Consider the following 15,848-nt stretch of genomic DNA (forward strand, 5'->3'; position numbering starts at 1 on the left):
CTTCTTCACACATAAGGTTGGGCGTTGGCAGGGCCGGGACGGGATATGCATAGACTGCGGTAAGCGGAGCGGTTCCAAAGCAGTGGGAGGGGGGGGCGCTTGTGATCGGATTATACCAGGAGTGCAATCAAGCGCAGAGTCTGAGACTTTCAGCGTCCTGTGTCATACAAATTTCCTTTTGTCCCTAGATATGGCCTCGATGGTTGGGGCACATTGCGCGTCCGTGGTAATCGATTGATACGATCCACTGGCATTTAGGTTGGATGTGGCCATGGGGTTACTTGTGAACGAGGTGTACACCACTTCATCTTGGTCTCTTTGGGCAAGGTGGCTCTTGTGTTTATATGAATTCATATACGACCTTAATGTCACACACATACATTACTCCGGTAACCCTCGTTACGTCGACTGTATTGCCTTTCAAGGTTCAGTTATGTGTGTTCATACATGATGGAATCTTCGAGTCACCTCTCATGCTTAAAACGAATGACTCCATCTACCTATACTGCAGCACGTTGAATATTACTATACGTGGGAAATAAGAGGGCCGTCAAGATAGCCAACTTCAAACTTCGCCTGCTATGCTGAAAGAAACTTGGGGAACCCCCGAAAACAGACCAACGCCAGTGGCGACCAAGGAGGAGTCGGTACGGTGTTTACATGACCAGACAACACGAGTTTTGCTTCTTTGCTTGTTCTACGTATTCGATCGTTGTCAGCATAGCTTCTTCCATGGCAGACCAAGAATTCGCATCACACTCACGGTAGAACATCTTGCTCTGGTTGCTCAGCCCGTCACTTTTGGCGACGAGGTCGTCAATCTTTTCGCCGCGTTGCAGCACGCTCTCGATAGTCTTGTGCAGCACAATCTTGGTCTCATCGAGCTCGCGTTGGATCTTCATGATGCTGTCGGCCTGGTGCGGGTCTTGGTACTTCTCAAGATACTCCTTGAGCTCGGGCATGGTAACCGTCTGGCCGCTCGCCCACGACGACCGCGGGTGCGCCGACAGGAACTCGTCCATCACTTTCGAGAGCAGCTGGTGGGCGACGAGGGCAGGGTACTGGTGGTCCGAGATGATGATACCACACACGCCTTCTGTGCGGCCGTAGGCGTGGAATGTGTAATCTGTTCAGTCCGTGACTACAGTGTCAGCATCGCGGCTTGCGATATGGAGAACTGTGATGTCGCCACGTCATACCTTGCTCTTCGACATCCTGTCTCTGGCCTGGTCTCGTCCGCTCTGCCACCGTCTTTGCGAACACGGTCATGAACTCGCCATAGCTGCGATGAGTCTCCCAGTCAGCCTTGCTTGTTTCCCCATGCAGTCGGTGCTATGCGACATGGAGAGGGGGCACACTTGTTCCGTGTGAAGCGCGAGTACGCACTCAGCTCCTTCTCGGCGCAGAGCTCGACGCCCGGCTTGCTTTCGTTCTGGATGATCTATGCCAACATATCGTCAGCAAGGGCGTTCCACACTGACAGCTCCCCATCGGAGAGTTGGGCAATGCGTACCCCGATGTAGTGCAGCTTCATGGTCGGCGATTGTGGTATATTAAAGGGCGGTACGCTTTTTGCGGCGATTGTGGGTTCTGAAGTTGTCTAGACAGGATAAATGGATAGAACGGAGAGGATCGTGATCGAATGTCAGGTTCGCTTCGGAGGAGGATGCATGAATCGTGTGGAGCGCTTGAAACAAAGCAGGTCCCTAGGAGATAATGGGATGGATTGACAGGAGGGGGCAATTGGTGGTTCCCGGAGGTGTGAAGTCACTGAATGACCAGGTACCTTTTAATGGGGAAACTCAGAAGCCTGGGGCGGCGACGGCCCTTTGTCACATGTACCGACCAGGTTAGTCTAGGCTCCAAATTGCGGACTTAGCGGAATGTGGCGTGGCAATTCACTCGAATCGCATTTTAGGTAGTCATCCACTTGATCCTTCCAACCTGGGATTACGGTTGAATTTTCACGAGTAGCACAGTCATCGTCCATTGTGTTTGGTACGAATTTCGAGATATCTCGGCGTTGGCTCGGTGGCAAACCATACGCGTTGTTCTTGGGAAATATCCAAACGCCTGTGCTGCTTGACGAGCACCAGAGTCTAACCAACCAAACTCCCAGCACCAGCTCACACAATCTGAGCAACCTGACGACCTCGAGATTCGTTCAATTTGCAGAATGTCATCACCATCGACGAGTGCGGCAGAGGCGCAATGGCGCGCCCAGTTTGCTGCCATGAAATCGGCTCTTGCAGAGCTTAAACTGCCAGCCGCTGATTCAAACGGATCAAACTACGATGCTGACTTTGACCTGGAAGATGAGGCATTCACTTCTGGCAACAGCGGTGATGATCTCTGGGATTTCATCTCTGATGCCGAAGAGGATCTTTACAGCAGCGACTTCCTTGAAGACACCAACGGTCAAGACGGGGATCCTGGGCATGGTGTTACATGGTTTCTCCAGCGTTGCTCTGACATTTCCTCCCGAAAGGATGGGCTCTCTTCAGATGCCTTCCAGTCCCAAATTTTGGAGATTCTGGGTTCAGCAAAGCCCGAGAACGAGGTACAGTCCCTGCTCGTTGACCTCGTTGGGTATTATGAACTCGACTTTGTCAGCGAGATCCTATCTCACAAGACTGAGATTACGTCGAGCTTTGCCGCTCAAAGTGATCCTCAACCATCAGGCAACCGCCTTCTTACGAAGGCCGAGAGAGAGGAGGCATTACGCCGAAAGGACCTGGAACACAAGAACGCGGCTTTGGCTCCAACCATGCACAAAGAAGTACAGTATCCCCACGTTTACAGAGCACATACTGCTGGCAATACCTTGAGCCACTCGGGCAAAAGGTACACCCTTCCTGCTGAAAGCGAAAGAAAGCTCCTTGAGAAATATGAGGAGTATACCATCCCTGCCGGGAAGACCGGAACACTAGGGGCTGGCAGAAGGCTTTTGCCGGTAGCTGAGATGGACGGACTGTGCCGCAGAACGTTCAAGGGTTACAAGGCCCTGAATCGAATGCAAAGCTTGGTATACCCGGTAGCATACAAGACGAGCGAGAACATGCTCATCTGCGCGCCAACTGGTGCCGGAAAAACAGATGCTGCCATGTTGACAATCCTACAAACCATCGGCCAGTACATCACGCCAAACCCGGTTGAGAACATAGAAGCGTCGGATTTTGCTGTCGATGCTGACGATTTCAAGATTGTCTACGTTGCGCCTATGAAGGCGCTCGCCGCGGAAATTACTGACAAGCTTGGGAAGCGCCTCGCATGGCTCGGTATACGTGTTCGAGAGTATACCGGAGATATGCATCTCACGAAGTCCGAAATTGTCCAGACACAGATTATCGTGACAACCCCTGAAAAGTGGGACGTTGTTACGAGGAAAGGCACGGGTGATACCGAGCTGGTGCAGAAAGTTCGGCTGCTCATCATCGACGAGGTGCATATGCTTCATGACGAACGAGGTGCTGTTCTCGAGTCACTGGTGGCCAGAACGGAAAGGCAAGTGGAGAGCACTCAGTCGCTTATCCGTATTGTTGGATTGAGCGCTACGCTCCCCAACTTCATCGACGTTGCCGATTTTCTCAAAGTCAATCGAAATGCTGGACTCTTCTACTTCGATGCTTCATTCCGTCCAGTTCCCCTAGAGCAACACTTCATCGGCGTGAAAGGGAAAGCTGGATCTAAGCAATCCAGAGAGAATCTCGATCAAGTCGCATTTGACAAAGTTCGCGAAATGTTGGAGCAGGATCACCAGATCATGGTCTTCGTTCACTCCAGGCGAGACACGATGCAGACAGCCAAGATGCTGTATGAGAAAGCCGTCGACCAAGTCTGCGTGGATCTCTTTGACCCCCAGAGCCATCCCAAGTACGACCAAGCTGTCAGAGACATGAAGTCCTGTCGAGCTCGTGAACTCAGAGATCTCTTGCCCAAGGGCTTAGGTATTCACCATGCCGGTATGACACGGTCTGACAGAAACATTATGGAGAGACTCTTTGGCGAAGGCGTCATTAAGGTGCTCTGCTGTACTGCAACCCTCGCTTGGGGTGTAAACTTGCCCGCAGCTGCGGTCGTTATCAAAGGCACTCAAGTCTACAGCGCCCAGGATGGCAAATTTATCGATCTTGGTATTCTGGACGTGCTGCAGATTTTTGGTCGCGCTGGTCGCCCTCAGTTTGAGGATGTAGGTATTGGCATGATCTGCACGACCGCGGACAAGCTGCCACACTACCTTACGGCGGTCACGGAACAACAACCTATTGAGTCCAAGTTCTCTTCCAAACTGGTAGACAACCTCAACGCCGAAATCGCACTAGGAACCGTCACCTCTATACCTGAGGCGGTGCAGTGGATTGGATATTCCTTCTTGTTCGTCCGAATGCAGCGAAGCCCCATGACGTACGGCATTGAATGGGCCGAGATCAGAGACGATCCAACTCTCGTCCAGAGACGTCGGCAACTAGCCATTCAGGCAGCTAGAACTCTACAACAGAGCCAGATGATCATCTTCAATGAGACTACAGAGGATCTACGAAGCAAGGACATTGGTCGTATCGCAAGCCAATATTATATCCTGCAAACAAGCGTTCAGATTTTCAACTCCATGATGGCGCCTCAGGCTACCGAAGCTGATATCCTGAAGATGATAAGCATGAGTGGAGAATTCGACAACGTCCACTCCAGGGACAGTGAAGCCGACGAACTCCTACGGTTGAAAGATACAGTTGCCCCTTGCAACGTGGCTGGAGGCATCGATACCCCTCAAGCCAAAACTAACATTCTGCTACAGTCTTTCATCTCCCGCGCGCAGCCCGAAGACTTTGCTCTGTCCAATGATCTCAACTATGTCGCACAACAGTCGGGGAGGATTTGCCGAGCGATGTTCATGATGGCTCTTAACCGCCGCTGGGGCCACCAGTGTCTGGTTCTTCTGACAATGGCCAAGTCAATCGAGAAACGCATCTGGCCGTTTCAACACCCGCTTTACCAGTTTGATCTTCCCAAATCTGTCATGAACCAACTCGATGCCAAAGATAATCTCAGCATCGAGACGATGCGCGACATGGAACCGGCGGAAATAGGGGGACTGGTGCATAACCAGAACGCCGGCAAGAAAATAGCCGGTATCTTAAACAACTTTCCCACGGTCACGGTGGATGCGGAGATTGCACCACTCAATCGTGATGTCTTGCGCATCAAGCTGTTCATCACCCCCGACTTCAAATGGAACGACCACATTCATGGAACATCCGAGTCATTCTATATTTGGGTTGAGAACTCAGAAACTTCCGAGATTTATCATCACGAGTATTTCATGCTTAACAGGAGAAAGCTCTATGATGATCATGAACTCAACTTCACCATACCCCTCTCAGATCCATTGCCCACTCAGATCTATGTGCGAGCAATCTCAGACAAATGGCTAGGGGCCGAAACCGTTACGCCTGTCTCTTTCCAGCATCTCATCCGTCCTGATACGGAGAGCGTATACACAGATCTGCTCAATTTACAGCCATTGCCCATTTCGGCCCTCAAGAATACTGCTTTGGAGGATATCTATGCCCAACGATTCCAATTCTTCAACCCCATGCAGACGCAAATCTTCCACACGCTTTACCACACCCCAGCAAATGTTCTTCTTGGATCTCCGACCGGCAGTGGGAAAACGGTTGCTGCAGAACTCGCCATGTGGTGGGCGTTCCGAGAGAAACCAGGCTCGAAGGTCGTGTACATCGCGCCGATGAAAGCGCTTGTGCGGGAACGAGTCAAGGACTGGGGAGTTCGACTTGCGCGGCCATTGGGGTTGAAGCTCGTCGAGTTGACAGGTGACAACACCCCAGACACAAGGACGATCAAAGATGCGGACATCATCATTACAACTCCGGAGAAATGGGACGGTATCTCTCGTAGTTGGCAAACGAGAGGATACGTTCGCCAGGTCGCTCTTGTGATCATTGATGAAATCCATCTGCTCGCTGGAGATAGAGGTCCGATTCTCGAAATCATCGTGTCACGTATGAACTACATCGCTGAAATGACCAAAAGTACCATCCGGCTCTTGGGCATGTCCACTGCCTGCGCCAATGCCACGGATCTTGGCAATTGGCTTGGAGTCAAGGAAGGACTATTTAACTTCCGACACTCTGTACGGCCGGTTCCGTTAGAGCTGTACATAGACGGATTTCCAGAGGTTCGTGGCTTCTGCCCGTTGATGCAGTCAATGAATCGGCCGACTTTCATGGCAGTCAAGACGCACAGTCCAGACAAGCCAGTCATCGTATTCGTTCCATCGCGACGACAGACTCGACTGACAGCCAAGGACTTAATCAACCTTTGTGGAATGGAGGACAACCCTCGTCGGTTCCTCAGCATGGACGAAGAAGACCTCCAACTCAACCTTACTAGGATTAAAGATGAAGCATTGAAGGAGGCCATCAGCCTCGGTATTGGACTGCATCATGCCGGTCTCGTTGAGTCTGATCGGCAGCTGTCCGAAGAACTCTTCTTGAACAACAAGATCCAAATCCTCGTTGCTACGAGTACCCTCGCTTGGGGTGTCAACCTGCCAGCACATCTTGTTGTTGTCAAAGGCACGCAGTACTATGATGCCAAGATCGAAGGCTATAAAGACATGGATCTGACGGATGTACTGCAAATGCTGGGTCGGGCTGGTCGTCCTCAGTTCGATAACTCGGGGGTGGCTCGAATCTTCACTCAGGATGCGAAGAAGGATTTCTACAAGCACTTCCTCCACACTGGCTTCCCTGTCGAGTCCTCGTTGCACACTGTCCTGGATAACCACTTGTGTGCCGAAGTTTCAGCCGAGACCATCGTCACCAAGCAAGACGCTCTGGACTACTTGACCTGGACGTTCTTCTTCCGCCGACTTCAAAAGAACCCTTCGTACTACGGTCTGGAGATATCTGCCAAGGAGCACAACACGATCGCGGCCCAGCAGACGGCCAATACTTATATGGTCGACATGGTGAACAAGTCACTTGATGAGCTTGCGGCTTCAAAGTGTGTGGATGTGTATCCAAATGGCGACGTGGATCCCACACCACTAGGAAAGATCATGAGTTACTACTACCTTTCGCACAAGACCATTCGCCATCTCGTCAAGCATGCCAAGCCCAAAGCCGCCTTTTCCGACGTTCTGGCTTGGATGTCTAGCGCGGCCGAATATGACGAGCTTCCGGTTCGCCACAACGAAGACCTCATTAACGAGGAACTGTCCCGCAACCTGCCCTTCTCAGGCAACTCGTTTGGCCTACCCATGTGGGATCCACATGTGAAGGCCTTCCTACTACTGCAAGCACACATGGCTCGCATCGATCTCCCCATCGCGGATTACGTCGGTGACCAGACGAGCGTGCTTGACCAAGCAATTCGTATCATCCAAGCCTCGATCGACGTCCTGACGGAGCTTGGCTACCTTTCCAGCTGCCTGCAGATGATTAAGCTTCTCCAGTGCGTCAAGTCTGGCCGATGGCCTCAAGACCCTCCTTTGTCAATCCTGCCTGGTGTCCACCTAGAAACCCTTGAGGATACGACACCGCTGCAGAAACTGAGCACCCTCCAACGGCCCCAAGTGGAACAGCTAGCCAAGAAACTCAACGTTCTCGCCTCTCAGCAAGGCCGTTTTGCTCGCGCCGCCTCGATCATCCCCAACGTTAACGTGCGCACCGAAGACGTGACGGGGTTTTCACTCACCGTGTCCCTCAAGCGCCGCAATCCCATCGTAGAGCGCGAGGCACGCATATACGCACCCAAGTACCCAAAGCCGCAGAGCGAAGGCTGGTTCGCCATCATCTGCGATGTGGCAAAGGATGAGGTTATTGCAGTCAAACGCATGGGGTGGAGTCAGGGTCCGGGCCAGTCTGTTGGTGTGGGATCGAGACCATCTGCAAAGGTCTTGCTTAAGCTTCCCGAGTCTAGTAGGGGTAGCAAGGTCGATGTACTAGTTGTGAGTGATGCGTATATCGGATTTGAGTGTAGGGTTATGGGCGTGGAGATCCCGGGTTTGCCGATGGTGGATGATGATTTGGACAAGTCGAGGAAGGGAAATCTTGGAGGGAGTGCAGCGCAGGCTGGAAGTTCGAGTGCTGCATGAGATGGTAGCTTAGGAAACATGTCTAGAAACTGTCTCCTGTCGGCAGATTTCCTTCTGGTACAGGCATATATATACAAGACTGTCTGTGTATGTAGTCCGCGGAACGAGACGTATATTCGTCATAAGCTGTCTTCAGAAGTTCCGTGCTTTAGTCTCTCGAGGATCATCCGTGAGAGGATATCTACCAAGATACCACTAACTTGACTTGATTTGCTCTCCGTCCTCCAGTTATCGCGTGATAGACGCGCACTGGCGCAGCATCGAAATGGCGATGGTGTCCCGATACCTCTAGAGTGCCGTTCGTTCCTTTGCGGCAAATCACATGGGTTAAAATAGGAAGTCGTCTCAGGTGTGGAGGGGTTCGAAGCAGGCACGCACGCGTTGTAGTACTTAGAGACCCCTCACGGCCAGCTCGGGATGCAGCCCCTACTACCTGGATTCCGACTTAACACATCATCTTTAGATTAGTACTTAGCACCTAGATGGACACAATTGTCTTAGATACAGTAGGTGGCAATAAATCTGCTACCCTGTCGGGAACCGCCAAGCCACTAAGTCTGAAAAGGGGTAAGAGGCTGCCTGCTGCTTTACCTACTACTATGACCGTAACAACAGCAACAACGTGTTGAAGCTATTCACAGTCAACGAAATGGCGCGTGGACCGGGGCTTTCGAAGGAGATGAAGATGCGGATTTCAGAGCTTCGGTCCCTCGGCTGGTCACCGAATCGAATCCACGCGAAGCACCCCAAGATCAAGCTGGGTACGATCAAGTCCCATTGTATACGAGAAGCTCGACGACTCAACGATCCGACGCCTACGAAACCGCGCGGCGCACCGCGAAAATTAACAGAAGAAGATCGCGACCGAATCTACGATATTGTTAACCACGAGAACCCCCACATAAAGCACCGGGACCTACTAGCTACTGTCGACAATAAGATTAAAGACCGGGCCCTCCGGATGCTGCTTCGGGAGATGGGTAAATAGAAATAGCTACAAAAACGATGACCTTTGCTTACTAAGTAACATGCCTGTCAACGCCTTCAGTGGGCTCGGCGACATCGACGATAGTTCGCGACGTAGCGGCAACACGTTCGTCAGAGCGAAGAGTGTAGCATTAAACGCGGTATCGGTGTCCAGCCCGTTTGGACTTTTGCGCGACCGTAGGATAAGCTCGCCTAGGCGACGTCCAGGAAGTCCGTACGGGAAAGGCGTAAAGACGACATCATGGGCATGTTTTTGCTAAGCGAATCGGACTGGGCTGGTGCCCCTCGACGGCGATGAAGAATCACGAAGAAACGGAGTTACAGCGCGTAATGTCTGAGCTCTATACGATGCGTTCTTACTAGAATTCGTTGGACGGGACGGTATCTTTATGTACGATAACGCGAGAGTCCATCCAGCTAAAATCGGTCGAGCTTTGCTTCGGGATAGGAGGATCAAAGTAATGAAGTGGCTACCGTATCCCCGAACTTGAGTCCTCTCGAAAATCGATGGGCTATTATGAAAGCAGAAACCACCCGGCGCGACTACCGCTTATGCTGCACTTCGCGTCTTCGAGCCGTTGCAGAAATTTATGGACGCATCTGATTCCTTCTTCCCCAGCGCGCGGAAGACAGCTATAATCCGAGTCTCGGTATGATTCTTACCAATCCGGGTACATACGGGATAGGTAATGTGTAGCAGTGTTCATCATCCCTACAGGTGATAAACGAGCAGACGGTATTGCGCATTGGCGTCTAGTGAATTCTGAGAATAGGCACTCGGTTCATAGCGAGCGGAGGCGTCGACCGCCATCCACTTGTTACCAGGTTTGATCATGCGAAACCGGTTATAGCGAGATGTTACTAGAAGCTAGGGACAGACAGACCCCTGCGCCGCTGAATTGCAGGTGGTGTGGGTATGCAAGGCGGTTAGGTTATGGTTATGGGCCACACCCTCGCAATCGGCCTTACATGGCCTTACACAAGTTAGGCGCGTTGATTAGCCTGCCTTTTAGACAGCCCGTTTTATCATATTGGCAGTTATAGAATTTCAGCTAGAAAGAGAGGTTAATTCTCTACGTAATGTTTGTCTGGACAATCTGAACTATATATGTAAGTAGAGTTTACCCCGCCTTTAGTGCTATTCAGGCGCAATTCGGACACCTGTAAATCTGCAGTACTAGATACTGAGGGATTCAACCCTCAGATGATGACTCTGTACAGATCCTGTATTGGTTACGATGCTCGATGCGCAGTGTGATGTGTGTATTGACTGCTCGGAGTCCTCTGTAAGAAGTTACATCTAAGGTAGGTAGGCAGGTGCCGACCTTTTTATCTACACAAACGATTTCACTGCCTTAGGCACCACCTCAGGCACACATATGGCGCTCAATCCCACAGATACCAAATATTGCTGACCGCAGTCTATTTAACCATACATAGTCCCCGGCTGAGAATCAGTTGAGCAGTCATTCACCCCTCCATTTTTAACAGTATTTAAGTAGCGGATAGCACTATTGATTTTCACGTGAACGATGACTATTACCTGCGGATCCCGAGCTAACGAAATCGAAAAGCGCATACTGCCCACTCGTGAGTGATATTAGATCTTGATGATATCCTCGTACTATTTACAGGTAACGCGACCATAACCTCTCTATCCCAAATTCACGTTATCTAAATCAATCTCCGCCACCCTCCTCCGGTACTGCACCCGTCCCGTGGGACTAACCGAGGTCGTCGACTCCATCGAACTAGCCTCGGGCCTTCCCTCCCCAGGCAAAAACTGCCAATCATACTTAAGCAGCAAGTGACATAGCGCAATTTTGATCTCGTTAGTGGCAAAGAACCTACCCGGGCAAGCGTGCTGGCCGTGACCGAAGGCCATATGGTCCGCGCTCGTGCTAACTACCTGCCATGCGTTTTCGTTGCCCGGCTGCTGGCGCATCTTCAGAAAGCGGGCGGCGTCGAATTTCTCGGGTTCTGGGTAGATGGATGGGTCGTCGTAGTTGGTCAAGACCGAAATACGGCTGTTTTTGGGGAGCGCGGTGCCGTCGGAAAGGGTAATTTCCTTTTCGACCCAGCGGTTCATCGAGGCTTTGAATGTCAGTGGAAATGAACCTTGTCGTCAAAAGGGGGATAAGAGGGAAAGGGAAAGGTAACGGGGGGAAGGGAGGGAGCGAGGGATGCACATACTCATATCGGTAGGGCTTAACCGCTGCGACTCCTTCAAGAAACTATCCATGAGCTTGAGCTTATACAGCGACGTCTTGGCCCACCCATGCTCGCTGATAACCTCGACAATCTCCTTCCTCAGCTCCGGCAGCGTCTCGGGGAACTCGCAGATATCTAGCATCGCGGTCGACAGCGCCTCGGTGGTCGTGTGGATAGCCGCCAGCGTCAGAGACAACTGTCCGGCTACGTAGTCCACGTGCCTCCCCCTAGCTACCTCGTACATCCAGCCAATCGTGTCGGCCGTCTTAGGCGGCTTAACACCCCTTCTTAACGCATCGTCGACGGCCGCCTTACGCCGTTCCACCTCCGGGTCGATTAGCTTGTGGGCGTCACGGATAGCTGTCCGGCAGGCTTTGCATTGCGGAATAAACCAGTGCACAAGAGGCCTCAAAAGCACGGGGATGAGACGCAGAAGATACGAGCCGATGAAAGACTCTATCGTATACGTCTTCGTGATCTCCAGCCACCGCTTATCACGACAGAGCGTCTTCCCCAGAAACACGCGCGACGAGAGACGGGCCACGATGTCCGCCACCGAGTTGCGCAAGCTGATGGCCTTCCATTCAGGGTCCTCGCCGTAGATGTCGTGGACCGAGGCGGTAGTCTCGTCGACGAGGTCATCGGTGATGAGGTTTAGCGACTGGGTCAGCTTGACGCGAACCGTTTCCGGGACCAGGGTTGCGTCCGCAAGGCCCTGCTTGTACGGCTCGAAGCCAGGGTAGTCAATGAAGAAGTCTTTCATGAAGGCTTTGTTGAAGTTAACGAAAGGGTTGTTGCGGAGCTCGTCGGCGTAGCGGTTAGGGAGGATGATTTTGGGTCCGGTGCCGGTCATGACTTGGAAAGCGCCGGAGTGCTAGATTTGGAGTTAGTGACGAAGTCGGGAGCCGATTTGTCTTGGGATGGTTAATACTTTTTTCTGTGCTTCGATGATAAGTCGTCGGGCATGGTACAGCCAACTGTTCCGCGGCGTCTGTCCTTCGACTACGACGAGAGGAAACCCAGCCAGGGGCCTTTCCTTCATGAGAACCGAGTATATGATACCGATGACGACGGTCGCGATAATCCCAACCACAGAGACCGGCAGCTCCTCGGGCAACAGGCTCGTGAGCTCAAGGTTGGTGAGCGTCGGCATTTTGATAATAGATATATAAACTCTATGCCGGGGGTCTTCTTCAACAACGACAACAGAGTTTACGATGACTTGACAGATCCATATTGACGGGTTCACACCAGCCGTTTTAAGACGAACCCAAGTTGGGACGAGATGCACAACTGCACATCTCGGGAAGCCATCGGCCGGCCTTCGAGGTCAGTCCAAGCAACTGAGAGAGCCGAAGCCCCGCCGCACCTGACTAGATTGAGCAGATGGGAGCCGAGAAAACCAAAGCAAATACAACGTTCTTTTGGCTTGAGCCCATCAATCTCAGGCAATTCGTGATCCATCCCCACCTACCAGCAATGCTACTGCGGGCCAACGAAATGAACTAGTCCTCCCCAGCTCTAGATAGGAGGGATCAGGCGAATCAACGACCATTACAACGTCGGAGAGGGGTACCGGATCAAAAGCTGCAATCATAGTATTGCGGGGTGTTCAAAGCTATAACCTTGTGCGCCACTCTGTTCACGTAGATCCCGCTATCGCTAGTTTCGTGTGTTCACGTCATGGGGATAATGTCTATGGAGGGTTGTAATGAAGACAACTCTTATTGGTTCAGGTTGTGTTTCATCGCACGTATCCACTGGCTACAAGTGCCGCAGATCCACTTGCAGCAATGGAAGTTGGCTTTCTTCTCTGTAGGAACCAAGCTGGCGACGTTATTTGTTTTGTGTCTTCACACGCCGTAGAGTGGTTCTGGTCTAATTTGTAGTTCTCGCGATACTGGTATGTATTGATCAGACAGACTAAACAAACGCCGTCAGGACTCGAAAAAGGGGGTGCTTTCACAGCGTGGACTACGTAGTAGACCGTTTTGAAAGGTTACAGGGATATGCCCAGCTTGCAGGCCAACCCTGATCTCGTCACGGACTCTACACGGACCCCGAATGTCCCCGGTGTCCCCGGTTGGAACCCCGTCAATCCTGCTGTCGCTATATGTTCGATGGCCGAGCACGAAGTAGCTTGGCTGCTTGGCGGCAAATTGGCCTTGTCCAAGGCTTTGGCTTGTAGGAAGTGTGTATGTAAAATATGACGATAGACACACGAGCGGTAAAGGAACATAACTAAGACTCTGTAGAGAGGGTGATCTTGGTGTCCTGTTCGATAATTGCTCAAAGTGTTTACCGTCTAGCAGTGACCCAGATCCCCGACTATCCCAGTCCACGCGCCGCTTGATGAGTGTTCTTACACATGTGATTATCTTCAACTAGTGTGCTGATTCCTACGTTGCATAGTAGATCGCAGAGACAAGTCAGCTTCCACGGAAGAAAGCCGTCACTTTATTTGGCGAACCTGGCTTCGAGTTCGATAACGGAACTAGGTGCATTTTTGTCGAGGTAGTGAGAGCAGCGATCGACTTGGAACGATAAGTTACCCAAGTATTCCTGGAAGATCCAATGCAACCGCTCGGCGTCTACGTCGGGTAGTTGAGGTGGTCGAACATTGCGCAGCCTGGTTGAGTCATAGAGGTCAGGTTGATGCGCGACTATACCGACACCATACTCTCACCGCCTCTTCTGTTTCCTGCCTGTTTTATCAAGCCCACAATAGTTTCGCTGCTAGAAAAGGGAGATCTATAGGCTTTATCCGTAGCTCGAACACGCAGCGGATACGGAAGAAACACTTCACGCACTTGTTGGAGCTTCCAAACAAGCGTGGCGCGCGGTACCGCAACAAATACTACGGAATCTGTCTGATTCCATGCCCCAGCGCGTTGAATATATTATCAAAGCAGAGGGTTAGTATACGAATAGATACCCGTGTCACACCCCATTTATTTCAGACTCGTTTGAGCTCACCCACTTGGCCAGTTTTTCACTACTTTCAACTTCAACCTATCATATCTTCATGAATTCACCAGCTTGTTCCAATCGCAAAAGACTCACAGCTACAGGAAGCCGTCCTCTATATACAAGAGCATCCTCAAGCAAAAATTGCTAAGATTGCGCGTGAAAGCGGCGTATAACACGAGACCCTCCGGTACCGCGTTAAGCAAGCGGAAAGCCTAAAAACCAAGGAGGACTTAACAAACTACTATCTAAAGCCGAAGAAAAGACCCTCTGTAATTATATCGACCGCCTTATGGATTAGTGCTAGCAAGGATTAACTTATTATCACTAAGCACAAGAGGGCTCATTACTTCGGCCTGCTAGAAAATAGAGTGACGGTAACAGCTATTAGAGCTATCTCTACTACTAGTAGCGTAGTACCAGCTTTCGTTATTACTCACGGGGACTATCCACTCGGCTCAGTAGTACACTGTCACGGGTATTCAGGTACTGAAACGGGGTCAGACGGTCAGTAGGATATACCCACCACCTAAACCACTGGTAAGACGGCTCCAGCACTAACAAATTCCATCTGAGGTCTGATCAGACGAAGCTCCTACAAGCCTTGTGACTCTGGGTACGCAAGTTGGTCGGATGTGTGCCCTGTATTCGCGATGGGATGAATATCAGAGCAGGATGCTTGTCTCCGGGCGTTGAAACGAAGCTGTCACTGGCACTAGGTTGGTCTGATCAGGACGAAATGAAACCTTCTGTAGTTGTCAAGGCTAAGGTGAAGGCGAAAGAACTGATTCTTGAAAAGCTATGTCTGAATTTATATGTGAAACGAATGAATCGAAGACTAAGTAATTGACTAAGAAAAGATGATGATGAACTGTCTCTGCGCGCCTCTTGAAGAAAAAAAAAGCAAGTTGGTCGGACGTGTCTCTGTAATTAGTGACGGGACAATTCTCAGAATAGGACGCCTGCCTCTGGGAGTCGAATTGAGGCTGTCACTGGCACTGGATTGGTCTGATCAGGACAAGATGAAGCCTCCTATAGTTGCCAAGGCTAAAGTGAGGGCAAAATAATGAGTTCTTGAAAGCTACTGAATGCATGCATGTGTGAAAATGAATAAACTCAAGATTGACTGACTAACTACAACAAAGGTTGAGAAGAAGATGATGGAAGAGATGATGAAGGAAGGTTGTGATCAGTCCCTGCGTACTTCTTGAAGCGAAGAAAAGGGATCCTCCCTGCCCCCTGCCACCCATTTTCCCTGATGTCCGGCCTGGCCCCACTACAGTACTAAAGAGTATCTAGGAATAGAGTCGTTAAGGTAGTATACCTTACTAATAGGTTAGATTAATACTTAGATTAATACTACAGTAGAGACTGTCTATCTATGAGATACCCAGGGACCTCGTACCTAATTGAATGGGATTCATCTAATCAGTGGGTCCCCCTATCTTTTCGTATCATTAATGCTCTCCTTCCTCTGTACTGTTGCCTGCGGCCCAGCCGCACCCTGACTTATAATACGATTGAGCTTATTTAGACGAAGCGTAATCTAAGCCGAACTAAGTAT

General features: G+C 50.9%; 4 protein-coding genes across 4 annotated transcripts; 2 read left to right on the forward strand and 2 right to left on the reverse strand.

The window, feature by feature from the left end:
- Positions 1-332: 332 nt before the first annotated feature.
- Positions 333-1,949, reverse strand: BCR38DRAFT_436217 (putative snare protein). The gene is made up of 5 exons (XM_040860439.1): positions 1,514-1,949; positions 1,359-1,441; positions 1,200-1,282; positions 764-1,126; positions 333-697 (listed from the first exon to the last, which is right to left on the reverse strand). The coding sequence occupies exons 1-5, from the start codon at positions 1,532-1,534 to the stop codon at positions 657-659; spliced, it is 591 nt and encodes a 196-aa protein (XP_040714869.1). The 5' UTR covers positions 1,535-1,949; the 3' UTR covers positions 333-656.
- BCR38DRAFT_436221 (Sec63 Brl domain-containing protein) lies at positions 1,930-8,320 on the forward strand. The gene has a single exon (XM_040860440.1). It carries the CDS (start codon positions 2,177-2,179, stop codon positions 8,117-8,119), a length of 5,943 nt encoding a protein of 1,980 aa, XP_040714870.1. The 5' UTR covers positions 1,930-2,176; the 3' UTR covers positions 8,120-8,320.
- A 286-nt stretch (positions 8,321-8,606) lies between these two features.
- Positions 8,607-9,557, forward strand: BCR38DRAFT_524835 (uncharacterized protein). The gene is made up of 2 exons (XM_040865300.1): positions 8,607-9,099; positions 9,150-9,557. Exons 1-2 carry the CDS (start codon positions 8,769-8,771, stop codon positions 9,233-9,235), a joined length of 417 nt encoding a protein of 138 aa, XP_040714871.1. The 5' UTR covers positions 8,607-8,768; the 3' UTR covers positions 9,236-9,557.
- Positions 9,558-10,760: 1,203 nt separating this feature from the next.
- On the reverse strand, positions 10,761-12,470 carry BCR38DRAFT_344810 (cytochrome P450; the record flags this gene model as incomplete). Its single annotated transcript, XM_040856133.1, has 3 exons — positions 10,761-11,200; positions 11,300-12,191; positions 12,249-12,470. 3 exons carry the CDS (start codon positions 12,468-12,470, stop codon positions 10,761-10,763), a joined length of 1,554 nt encoding a protein of 517 aa, XP_040714872.1.
- Positions 12,471-15,848: the final 3,378 nt, after the last annotated feature.

The sequence above is a fragment of the Pseudomassariella vexata genome (assembly GCF_002105095.1).
Source record: "Pseudomassariella vexata strain CBS 129021 chromosome Unknown BCR38scaffold_8, whole genome shotgun sequence".
Lineage (NCBI taxonomy): Eukaryota > Fungi > Ascomycota > Sordariomycetes > Amphisphaeriales > Pseudomassariaceae > Pseudomassariella > Pseudomassariella vexata.